Source organism: Scomber japonicus, chromosome 16, assembly GCF_027409825.1.
Source record: "Scomber japonicus isolate fScoJap1 chromosome 16, fScoJap1.pri, whole genome shotgun sequence".
In the NCBI taxonomy this organism is placed as follows: domain Eukaryota; kingdom Metazoa; phylum Chordata; class Actinopteri; order Scombriformes; family Scombridae; genus Scomber; species Scomber japonicus.
Genome location: NC_070593.1, coordinates 7,750,428 through 7,763,176, shown reverse-complemented (window position 1 = coordinate 7,763,176; position 12,749 = coordinate 7,750,428). Strand labels below are relative to the sequence as shown.

The window sequence follows — 12,749 nt, the reverse complement described above, 5'->3', positions numbered from 1 at the left end:
TGTTATGTCATTTAATTACAAAATAAATGTAACTGTGATCCGTTACAGTTACTGAGAACAAATATGTAATTAAATCACAGTTGATTACAAAGAGAGTTACATCTGAAGTCAGACCTTTAAGATTTTGCTCAGGAGGGTTTTTTCCTATTTTTTAAATATTTAACATGTCACTGAATACACATATTGCTGTTTTTAATTCTTTACATAAATAAATAAGGCTCTGCACACCTGAATAGTGGCAGGTGATTAGGAGGAATGTGCAACCAAAAATTGATAGTAGCAAGTAACAACATTTCTCTCAGACCTTCATCAGGCATGTGCCAAATGAGCGAGACAGTGTGCGAGAGCTTTTTAAAAAAAAAATGTTTGTCTTTAATTCTTTCAAATCAATATTTTTTTAATATTTTGTGAATAAATCATGATGTGGGCTTATCTGGAACACACATGGGCTTAAATGGTGTCACAGTACCAATTAAGCCCATGCCAGACTTCTTACTTTTTTACTTTTCATAAAATATCTTTATTTTGTATTCCAAAATCTACATGAAATAATGAATACATTTTCAAATGAGAGATAAATCTTGCCTCATAAGAAATGATCTCCCTTATAAATAATGTCAGTATCCATTAACACCTGAACTTAGATTTTGGTGGGCTTAATGGGTAAACAGTTGAAAACATGAATTAGAAAATTGGAAAAGTAATGAAATGTAATATGTTACATTACTTTGAATAAGTTATTGCAGTAGTTGCATCACTTATTACATTTTAAATAGGGCAACTAGTAATCTGTAACCTATTACATTTCCAAGTAAATTTCCCAACCCTGTATGTTAAAAACTGATTTCTCACTGTCAGATTAATGTTAGTGAAGAGGAAAGGGTATCATTTCTCTTATAAATGAATGCATGATGTTATTCATAGAGGGTTTTTTTCTTCAGTTATGAGAATTCACTGGAGGTTAAAGTTTATCCCGTTTTTACTTATGTTTCATGTTGTTGTTTTTCACCCATGTGACTCTTTACAGTCAGGTCCCGCCCCTCGCGCTCTCTGATTGGCTGCTGTGATGAAATTCCAGCCGTTTTTTTCCCGACGTCACGTATATAAAGGTCCCGGTGCGTCCCGAAGAGGATGGTCCAGTGGTCCTCAGGTCTCTGCTTCGTACCACACAACAAAACTAAAGGTAACAAAACCCAAAAATAACACTCTTCGATATGTAATTTCACTTATATTAATATACAGTATGTTTTAATAGCTTTTGTTCGCGCTTTTAAAAAAGTTAACCGCTGTGTTTTGTAGCTCGCTGTGCTGTCAGCTAGCAACAGTAGCTTTCCGAGAGCAGACTAGATATTGCTATCATGTGACATCCAGGCAGTCAGGTGGACAGTCTCTCTGTGTGTTTTTGTGCTTAGCTGTTGTTTATTTGTCGCGACTTGAATCGAAAGTTCAGCCACATACTTTATTCTATTGTGGGATTGAATTTAACCAGAGTGGAGGTATTAACCCCCCCTTCCTCCCTTTCCTCTCCTTCCTCCTGACATCCATACAGGCTTTCCCCAGAAAAAGTGGACATGTGTCGGTCAGTGCTCCTCGCCCTGCTCGGCGTCAGCTTGGGGCTGATTAACGCGTTTCCTACCGAGCAGCCAGACGGGGGTAAAAACTGGGTGGTGATTGTTGCTGGATCCAATGGCTGGTACAACTACAGACACCAGGTGAGAGGTGCACAATAAGGAAACTGCTGCCACAATGTCACCTTATCATGTGTACACTATGACTCAAGTGTTTCCTTAATAATCAGCATTGATTTTGATCAGACCAAGTTTACATTCGGATAAGTAGAGGTGGAAAATAACAAATACTTTACAGTTTCAGTTACTTTTCAGATGAAGAGTTGCAACAATGGATAATATAGCAAGCTTTTAAAATACAACCCATTGTTAAAGATGAAACTAGTCTCTTAACATCTTACAAAAAGCAGTGTGTAGTCTGGCTCACATTTCAGATGTCTGAGTTGTTAACAGCTGTTTTTCCCTCTAAACTTCTTACATGGTTTCATTTCAATAAATGATCCAATGTTTCACCAAAAACTTAAAACAGATTTGTGTATCAGAACACCTCCAGCAGCTATAACAGTAACATGCTGCTCTAACACTGATGCTTCACTATTAATAATCTAATGAATGAATCAATCAAAAATCTAATGACATCATACGTAATAAAATATCATTTTTATATAACCAAACTACTACTTTTACTTTAATACTTTGCTCATAATACTTATCCTACTTGTCCTTTTACTTAGGATTTTTCATGCAGGACTTTTACTTCTTATTGGAGTATTATTGCATTGCTGTATTGATACTTTTACTGAAATAAAGGATGAGTCACTTCCCCTTCATAATGCATTCCCACACTTTTCTCCCAACCTCTTAAAAGTCTGAGAGACTGATGCTGATAATGTGCTGCTGACCTGTACTAACTGCTCTCTCTCTCTCTCTCAGGCTGATGCTTGCCATGCCTACCAGATCGTCCACAAGAACGGCATCCCAGATGAGCAGATTGTGGTTATGATGTATGATGACTTGGCACAGAATGAGGAGTGAGTTGACTTTTTTTATTTTTTGTTACTTCCCCTTTGCATGTTAGTAGAACGTGCAAGAAAAGTTCAACATCCGATAAATTGATCTCGGTTCCTAAATGCAGACTTAGAATTTTTTGGTTTTATAAGTCACTAATACATGTGTGTTTCAGTTTAAAGGATACTTGTAGAGTTTTAATGACTAACTTTGCTCAATATTTACATGTTGTATTACTGTTCTAAATAGCAATTTGTTAGGTGCAATGATGACACTCTGATCATTTCACATTTATTAAAATGATTTGAATAACATTAGTCAACAATTAGTCTATTAACTGATTATTCCACTAACAGAAAAAGACCTTATTTCAGCTTCTCTAGGTTGGGTAATGGTTCTTTCTCTTTGTTTCATGTGACGGTAAACAAAAAATGTAGGTTTAAAAGTGTTGGTCAGACAAAATGAAGCTATCTCATAACCTCACTGTGGGTTCAGTCGTGAGTCGCAGCCCTACTTGCAGGAAAAGGGCTGTTCATCTGCGAGCCACTAAATAATCGCACTGTCATGTTGGCATTTCTCATGTCTCTGGTGTGTCTTTCCTACATCGTTTATTGTCTGAGCAGCAGGACTCAAAGCAGACAGCTGAGTTAAATAGACCTGCTGAGAGGAATCACAAGGAAGTCATTTTAGTGCTCCTTCAGGACTGCTTGGATTATTATATTACTGACATGGAGACTGGACAGAGGAGCAGTAGTGAAAGCACATCCATCAGTTTCAGTAAGAATTGGGATCAATGTGAAACCCCAGACATGCACTGAGAAACAAAAGTGTTTAATACCAATGTGGCCAGGTTCAGTGTTGACTCGGGAAAGTTGCCAAATCAGTTGGTAGTTAATTCACACTAAGACTTTCAAGTTTTATATTTCACTCACCTACTGCATGTTACGAACTCAACAAAACCTTCTCAAAAAGTGTTTGTCTACTCTAGAAGAAGGATTAAATAGTATCAGATGTAATAGTGTAAAAAAAAAGGTGGCTCTGTAGTGTCCATCAGAGGTTCCTAGAGGCCAAGGTGACATCTTCAAATATCTTTTGTCCAACCAACAATCCAAAAACCAAATATATTCAGTGTGCAGTGATATGAAACAGAGACAATGCAGCAAATACTGAAGCTGTAACTGGTGGATGTTTTCTAATTTCTAAATTTATAGACTAGTTTTATTAATCTTAAAGGGAAATTAAAGTGCTACAGCAGCATATTTGACCATAAATCAAAACACAGAATCAATGAGCTAGGTAAAATAAACAACTAAAGATTGAATTATATACAGTAACATTAAGCTGTATGCAAGGTGCTATATAAATAAAGTTTGAGTAACTACAAACACTAACTCAAATGTAGAATAGCTATACTATACTATTTGTAATGTATATTATAGTTATTATACTATTTGTAATGTATATAAATGATTACTTTATTTGTCAAAGTAAACCCATGTGTGGACAGTAAAGTTGCAGATAGCAGCTTAATCACACTGCTGGTTGATTAAACAGTAATTACCAATAATTGGCTGTAATTAACTGTCTCTGCCCTTCAGTGTTAGGAGACATGTCCACATATTGAAATACTTTGACATAATGTAGGTCAAGTTTCTGAGACAAGTTATGCAACACTGATTGTTTAATATCCATTGTCATGTTCTTTTATGGCTGATGTGATCCTCTGCCTTTTATTTGATTTGAGGTTAATAACTAACTAAGAGTGCAGCTTGTAATGTTTTCTCACTGAGTCTGTTCAAGTCAGCGGTGGCACTGTTATTAGAAACTGAAACTCTCTGAAATGTGTTTGTGTGCTTTCAGTTGAGGTGAGGGTAAATGAGGAAAAACCTGAAATGCTGTGGAGGTGTTTTTTTTTTTGTTTTTTTATTTGACCCGTGACTGTCACCTGATCTGTGAATCAATAATGTGTCACTCTCTATCATCATGTGAAAGTCTTTTGTCAGCTGGTTGCACTTCCCTCTGTAAATCTGAATCATTGTTTTTATTTCCAGTAACCCCACCCCGGGAATATTGATCAACAGGCCGAACGGCACAGATGTGTACAAGGGAGTAGTTAAAGACTACACCGGCGACGTGAGTGCTGCAGCGCAAATATTTGTACAAGAGAGCAAATCACATCCTTTTTTTTTTTTTTTTTTATAGTGGAAGAATCAGTGTTTCTGTTTGTTATAATAAACTTCTGGTTTTTAATCTCTTCCTCATGTATTACACTTTTCTGTTCTTCTGCTGCAGGATGTGACCCCTGAAAACTTCCTGGCAGTGCTGGAAGGCGACGCTTCCAAAGTCAAAGGTGGCTCTGGGAAAGTATTGAAGAGGTAAGTGAATCTAAACTATTGCATCATCATTTATCTGAACGGCACGTATCACGTTTTCTTTTCCCCTTTTTTAAACTCGCTGTCTTTCTCTTTGCAGCGGACCCAAAGATCACGTGTTTGTTTACTTCACTGATCACGGGGCTCCAGGCATTCTGGCGTTCCCTAATGATGATGTGAGCACTTTCAACTTCCTGCTCCTCTCTAATGCTCACTCCTCCCGATCTCGCTGCACCAAGCACAGAAAATAATCAGGAACTAACTGCTCTCATGTTGCTCAACTTTCTCCGTCAGATAAACACTGAGTCACTCAGATGTTATGAAGAGTTGTTTTTTTTTTAATATATATTTTAATACCAAACCATATGAGACTTAAACTTAAATTTAACATCTAATCAGTGTTTGAAAATATTTATACTACATTATAAAGCCAGACAGAAGTGAGTGGAAAGACAATGATATACAACAAACATCAAGGGCAACACAGTCTGAAGTATCCAAAGAACTATTCAAGATCCCAAAGTACAAGATGCAGGTTTTTGGGTCCACAACCCAAATATATTCAGTTTACTATCATAGTAGACTAAAACCAGAAAATATTCACATTTAAGAAGCTGGAACCAGATCATTTAGACTTTTTTTTCCTTTTTATAAGAAATACTCAAAATGAATCAATTATGAAAGTAGTTAACTATATAGTTTCTGTAGATTGTGTCATTGTTTAATCAACTAATCATTACAGCTCTATTTTTTAACCCCTCATTTTGATAAATATGAACATGATATTCTATAAACATTTTTAGCATGCTGTTAGCTGACAATGACTGAATACGGGAAAGTTTTTAACATGGTGCTTTATCTGCTCTGAAAATGTCAAATTAAAGTGTTTTTGTTCTCTCTCTCTCTCTCTCTCTCTCTCTCTCTCTCTCTGCAGCTCCAAGTTGACGACCTCCAAAAAACCATTAAGTACATGCACGAAAATAAGAAATACAAAAAGGTACGTAGCAACATGCAGTTGTGCAAATGTTCAGGCCTGCATGTGTGGACAAGCTCTACAAATGTGATCAGATGATTAATGCAGCTGTGCAGGAATATCAGATCATAACGCCTGTTTTGTTTTTCTGCCATGCATCTTCATTCTTCTCTCTCATACACACACACACACACAGCTGGTGTTCTACATTGAAGCCTGCGAATCCGGATCAATGATGACCCACCTGCCTGCTGATATTGACGGTGAGTTGAACTTAAACTCAGCAGAATGAGTTATCTTCCCAGTAAAACTGAGAGATAATGAAACTTAATCCATCAATAATCAGCGTCTGTCAATGAACTCTTTTTATTTATCAGCAACATGACCTTCACTTTTCCTCGTGACTGTCTGACCCATATCTGAACAACTAAGACACAAAACTAGTTTGTACGTGTTGTCCAGACTACAGTATGCTGAGGTCAGCACTGTCTGTGGACTTTACTTCACTCTGCTCAGTGAGGTCAGCATTATGGCTTGTAACTTGTGAGTGTAGTCACTCTGTCATGTGCTCAGCCTCATGTGATAGACTTAGGTCAGGACCTGCACAGGACACAGATCAAGGTTTTACCATCTTAAATGGATTTTTACACGCCTTCATTTTACAAACTTTCCTCAGAACTTGAGGTTGTGGTCTTTCACTTGTTGTTACATGTTAGAGACAGACATGTGAGTAATTAATGATATTTTTCTATAATATTGTCACACAATATAACTTGAGGATATGTCTTTGTTTTTCAGTGTATGCCACTACAGCTGCCAACGCTCATGAGTCCTCTTACGCCTGTTACTATGACGAGAAGAGGGACACATACCTGGGAGACTGGTACAGTGTTAACTGGATGGAGGATTCAGATGCCGTGAGTGATATAATAATAATAATATTATTATTATTATTCCTGTTAAGTGTAAAGGAGCTTATTCTTGAATACACTGGCATATTCATTAAATAACTCATTGTATAATGACTGAACTTTAGCTGAAATTTCATCTCATTCTCTTAAAATATCATCTCTGACAGCAAAGTCAACATTTCATTTGCTCCCAGCTGTTACCCCTGAACTATCTGTACTTTAAGTGCTCACATACAAGCTGGCGATTCAGCCGCCTGCAGGGTTTAAACATGACCTCAGCTGCTTTCGTCTCATACGCTTCATCAGACACTTCAAACCCTTTCAGTGCTTCAGCTTCAACTGAAACTTGAACTGCTTCCCCAAACAAATCCGCCATGCAAATAATTAAGATTTGAAGCAATTTTAACTTGTGACAGTGTTCGTGGATGTAATTTTATAAATATTAGAGTCATGTCAGCAAGCTAGCAACTGCATTTTCTATAGACAATGTTGTCTTTTCCAGTTATTTTTATATAATTAATGATGATTTTACTACTCCTGACTGATATCATACAGTACAACTGTAACTCTGAGTGCGTGTAGTACGGGAAAGGTGTATTTGCTGTTGAGAACATCTGGAGTGAAATTAGGCAATAACAGGAAGTGGTGATTTTATCATCTCCAGCGGCAGTTTAAAGGTCTGACTCGTTTGTATAAGCAGTGATTGAACCTGTTTACAAGCATCTCAAAACAGACACTTGAACGTCATCATTTAAAAAAAGATGATTTTATAGATTACTACAGTTTGTTGTGGAAATATTTACTGTACTGGTTGTGATGTTTTTTTCGTCCCACATTGTGCTTCCAGGAGGACCTGACAAAAGAAACCTTGCTAAAACAGTTCAAGATCGTCAAGCGTGAGACAAACACCAGCCACGTCCAGCAGTTCGGAAACAAGGTGAGAAAGAAGAACACAGCTGAAATGTAGAGTTAATAAAAATAAACCTGTTGCTGTGTTTGTGTCCTTCAGCCAAGAAATGAGTGGCAGAAAAGTGATGGTGGAGGGGGAAAGGGGAGTTTGGGTTCCCGTCTTTATTCTGACATTAATCTCGAGTGTGTTACTCTCTCCACAGACTATGGCCCACATGAAAGTTATAAGCTTCCAAGGAAACTCCAAGTTCGACAAACAGCCAACTCCAGTGGTCCTGCAGCCGATTGCAGATCCCGATCTGACCCCGAGCCCTGACGTTCCTCTGGCCATCCTCAAGAGGAAGATGATGGCCTCCAACGATATCAACGCTGTGAGGGGGCTGCTGATGGAGATCAATGTTCACCTCAAGGTAAAGAGTGAAACAACCAGCTGTGAGTTTTCTGTCAGCTGTTTAATTTTCTCTGTTTCAGGTCTATCTGGTGTTTTGTGTGCGGCAGGTTGCACGTTCCTGTCTTCTGTCAGTGACTACATTTACATGCACACTAATATTTCAAGATTATTCCAACTATGACAAATATTCTGAATTTAATAGAGGTCATGTTAAATATTCTGTTTTAGATATGCCGAACCAGGTCATATACCGAACGTAACATAACAGCAGCATCCCTTCCCTTGTTCAATTCCAGTAAGGGATCTATGCCGCAGGTCACCCCCCGTTTCCTGTCCGGCCTCTCTGCCCTTTACTATCAAAATAAAGGCTAAAAACCCCAAAATAAATCTAAAAAAAAACAACCTGTGGGATTTGTTGACATTATTTGGGTTTTAGGAGTGTTCTTCTTTCGGACACGTATACAGGGCATTTGGAATACGAGGCCCGGCTGGGAGTTTTACAGCAGTTTGCGACACTCGACCTCTTGCCTGTTGACCCCTGTGTAGGCAGAATGACGTAGACAGGAGCAGGAGAGCAGACAGATGAGAAGAGTGGAGAGCTGTTCAGGGCGAGCTGGAAAAACAGCCCATCATCTTCTCCACGATGGGGACAGAGGAGATTGATTATTATCCTGACATGCAGACATGGACTGAGGGTGACGAGTCAGCAGTGTAGTTAAGTCATGGATCAACCTCGGTACTGGTTGTGCCCGTAACTATACATTTAAAATAACAGTCAGATTAATATCACCTATAAATATCAGGCAGCAGCTCACCTTTTTCACCTCTCTGGTTTACTTCTCTGCCTGTGGAGATTTTGTGATTCCTGTTCCCACTGGAGCAGAGGGGGAAACCCTAAAAAACATCTTCACAAACAGGAATATTAATCTATCATTAGCAATCTAAACAGCTTAGTAGGAATATTGTCATTTTTTTTGGAATAAGGGCAAAAGCCAGAATATTTTGTGCATGTAATTGTAGTCTGTGTCTGTTCAAGCATGCAATGTAAATCAGTTTTAACAGATGTGACTGTACAACTGGAAAATATACCATGACTGTTCCCATGTTACAGGTTTCTAAAAGTGTGTGAACTTCTGTGTGTGTGTGTGTGTTCAGCTCAGGGAGATGATGGCTCAGACGATGCGCAAAATTGTGGAGAAGGTGACGGACGATAAACACAAGGCCGAGGAGATTCTCAACACCAAAGCCGACCTGTCCCAGCATCACTGCTACAAGGCTGCGGTCAACCACTACAAACACAACTGCTTCAACTGGCACAAAACTGAGGTACAGCTGCACCCGAAGAATCTGCATATTTAAAGTGGGGCCACCCTGTTTTTTTAGATCCTCGTTTAGAAACACTGATTCACTGGTGACTGTTGTGGCAGGATCTTTAGCTGCAGCCACTAGTTGGAACTTACTCACATGATAAGTATATGGTTCTGCTTCAAAAGGGGAAATGTCAGGTCTGTTTCACATGCTATTCATATGTAGGTATCAGATATTTGACTTTTTTGCATTGAGCTAAAAATAACCCAGACTGACTACTGACTGCAAGCAGTAAGAACAGGATTAACTTGAATTCTTGGCTTTATGTTTTAACACATGACCGGGATGATCACGTATGATGGAGGGGAAGGAAAAAGAAGAATGAGAGAAATTTAGAGGATTTGATAAAGCAGCAACCAGCATTCGACAATGATTGCTAAGCCTCACCCGCCTCAATTACTTTTGATACGCTTGTCAAACAATGGGTTAAAGATTTCACACGGATGAAGGTTTCGTCATGTCGAGCTGTAAACCACAGGAAGATAACTACTGTTTACCACAGAACAGAAACACATGGCTTTCTCCTTCTTTTTTTTTTTTCTTACACTTTCAACTCTTGTTTTTCAGTTTTGTGAAAGCCAAAAAAAAGGTAGATAAGGCATAAGGCAGGCACAGTATAGGTCTTGTTTATGTCTCCACCTCCATCAAAGAGTTTCCTGTGATACGACCTGATGTTACCCGGCAACCCTAACAAAGACAAATGTAGATTAGAAATGAGTGAGATGTATGATCTGGAAAAGGTTGCCTGACAGTAATTAGATCCACTGATCATCATCATCATCATTGTAGGACTGAAACACAATATGTTCTTTTTGGGGTACTTCCACACTGCTGTTCGGGTTTACTCTACTCTAAAAAAAAAAAAAAACTGAAACTGTTTTTGACATTTTGAATGAGCCACAAGCACCGTCTGGGAACATTTCTGATGTCATGTCGTCATGTGTTTTCAGTATGAATACGCTCTGAGACATCTGTTCGCTCTGGTGAACCTGTGTGAGACTGGATATCCTGCAGAAAGGTACTTCCCACTTCTTTTTTAACTCCCTATTTCTGTTGTACTTGTGGGTTTAACTTTGTCATTTGAGAGTAGACAATAAGAAGTCATCTGATTGTGGTGTATTTCAGTTTCTCAATACCTTTTCTTTTAATCTATGTAAAACAAAATTGAATCTTGACGGATGTGGCTGGAACTTTTCTATATTTTTCTTTTAGTTACAACAAATCTCATGTAGAGAGCCAAACCAACTATAGTACTGTATATCTTATTCTCTCTCTCACTCACTCTGCTGTAGATCTCTGCTGTTTTCCAAAACTATTAAAAACATGTCAATAAGCTTCACTGTTGCATTGGATGACATGTTAAAAACAATATAGAAAATCACCAGCCATGTGCTTTAAACTGCAGCAGTGAGATATTCAATTATTTGCCCAGAAAGAAAGTCTGACATTTATATCATTGTATTTATGGGATAACAATAATAATCCAATAATGATACATAAAATTTAACATTTAATACATAATAAGATTATTACCAGCCTGTAGTAAAAGCCATTATCACTATAATGGTAACACAAGATGAATACCATTTCAATAGGGGGAAATGAAGTGTTAATTGTTACTTTAGAAATAAACAGACTAAAGAGCAAATTACAGATACACTGCTGAGGCCACAGGTAGATGGCTGCTTTATAGAGCTACTAGTGTAACATGTTGTTATATAAACATTTAATACAGATTATACAGACTCTTACAAGCTGCTTTTTTGTCTCTGTGGTCTTGAATCAACCTTTATCAAAGTGGATCCAGTCTTCCAAACTTTCCAATATCTAATCCAGTAAAATTAGGCTTTTAACCTTCGTGTTGTCCTCCCGGGTCAAATGAGTCTTTTTTGACTGTTCCTTCTTTCCTCCCTTTCTTCCTTCCTTCTGTCCTTCTTCCCTTCCCTCTTTCTTTCCTTCCTCCCTTCCTCCTTTTCTCTTTCTTTCCTCCTTCCTTCCTTCCTTCCTCTTTTCCTTTCTACCTACCTACCTACCTTCCTTCCTTCTTTCTTCCCTCTGTCCTTCCTTCCTTTCCTTCCTTCTTCCTCCCTTCCTTCCTTGACTTGAGGACAACAGGAGGGTTAATATCAGTCTAGTGCTGAAACGGTGTGTTGTTTAAATGCTCCACAAGAAAGCAGAAATTAGTAAACTATAATTTTAGCGCTCCATTAAAGTTTGAAGTCATTTATAAGGTGAGAACAGCAGCAGTCATTGGGTTTGAAACAGGATTTACTGCTTTTAAAAACCACTGAACTGAATATCCTGTTTTGACTTGTGTACACTATTCATGGCCGTAACCAGAACCCAGTTTAACCAGTACACATTTAAAAGATGGTATCCCTGTGAAGGTTTACAGAAATACAATTTTAACCTTTTTGTTTTATTCCTCTGCAGGATCCTGTTGGCCATGGACTCCGTGTGCCGTTTCAACAACTAAAAGGATTGTTCTACAAATCCACTAAAGCCTCCAATCAATCCGGTTCCTTCGTGCCTGAGAAGACGAGGCTTCTCTTTGCACTTCTTACGAATCAATGTGACGCAGAGTCAACGTTATTTTATCAATACAATATATAACTCTTTTTTTTTTTCTTCTTCATATTTTTAAAAGATTTGTGATGTTTTTTGATTTTACTGAGAATTTTTTTTTATGTGTTTTTATGGTAAGTTGCACTATCACTGTGAAGAGTTTGTGGATGATATTTTACCTCTTCTGATTCAAGACGGTTTCATGAAAAATGTTTTGCTCTTAGCTCTTTCAGCCGCTCCCAGCTTTATGAATGTTTGACGTGTAAGGAGCATACACTAAACACTGAATGCTTGTCCATCCTCAAGAGACTTTATTGTAAACCTAGGATCTTGGAAATAAAATCTGACAGACCAAAACAGCCACAAAATGACTCTTGTTTTCTGTGGATATGAAGCATTTGTGTTTTAATGATGAGATGCTATTTGACAGATGACTGTAGCTAATCTTCAGAAGAGGATTAATATAGTGTTAAATCTACCTAATACATATTTTCCCATGATTAGCATCCTCTTAAAGTGTACATTCCCTTCCTGACACACATCCTCTTTACCATCATTACTGTCATCTTCATAGAGATTATTTGTCTTAACATCCTTTTTACAAGACATTTCAGTTCATGAGAAAACACATTTAATATGAAACTCAACTGGGAAACTTAATTATGGTTTGGGACTTGCCCATCT

At 37.9% G+C, this 12,749-nt stretch overlaps 1 protein-coding gene across 1 annotated transcript; it reads left to right on the top strand.

Annotated features, from left to right (window-relative positions):
* Positions 1 to 1,101: 1,101 nt before the first annotated feature.
* Positions 1,102 to 12,433, top strand: lgmn (legumain). The gene is made up of 14 exons (XM_053335925.1): positions 1,102 to 1,183; positions 1,550 to 1,712; positions 2,502 to 2,599; positions 4,628 to 4,709; positions 4,869 to 4,951; positions 5,049 to 5,124; positions 5,883 to 5,945; positions 6,118 to 6,184; positions 6,720 to 6,838; positions 7,680 to 7,769; positions 7,945 to 8,151; positions 9,288 to 9,458; positions 10,451 to 10,518; positions 11,934 to 12,433. Exons 2-14 carry the CDS (start codon positions 1,572 to 1,574, stop codon positions 11,974 to 11,976), a joined length of 1,308 nt encoding a protein of 435 aa, XP_053191900.1. The 5' UTR covers positions 1,102 to 1,183; positions 1,550 to 1,571; the 3' UTR covers positions 11,977 to 12,433.
* The last annotated feature ends 316 nt before the right edge of the window (positions 12,434 to 12,749 follow it).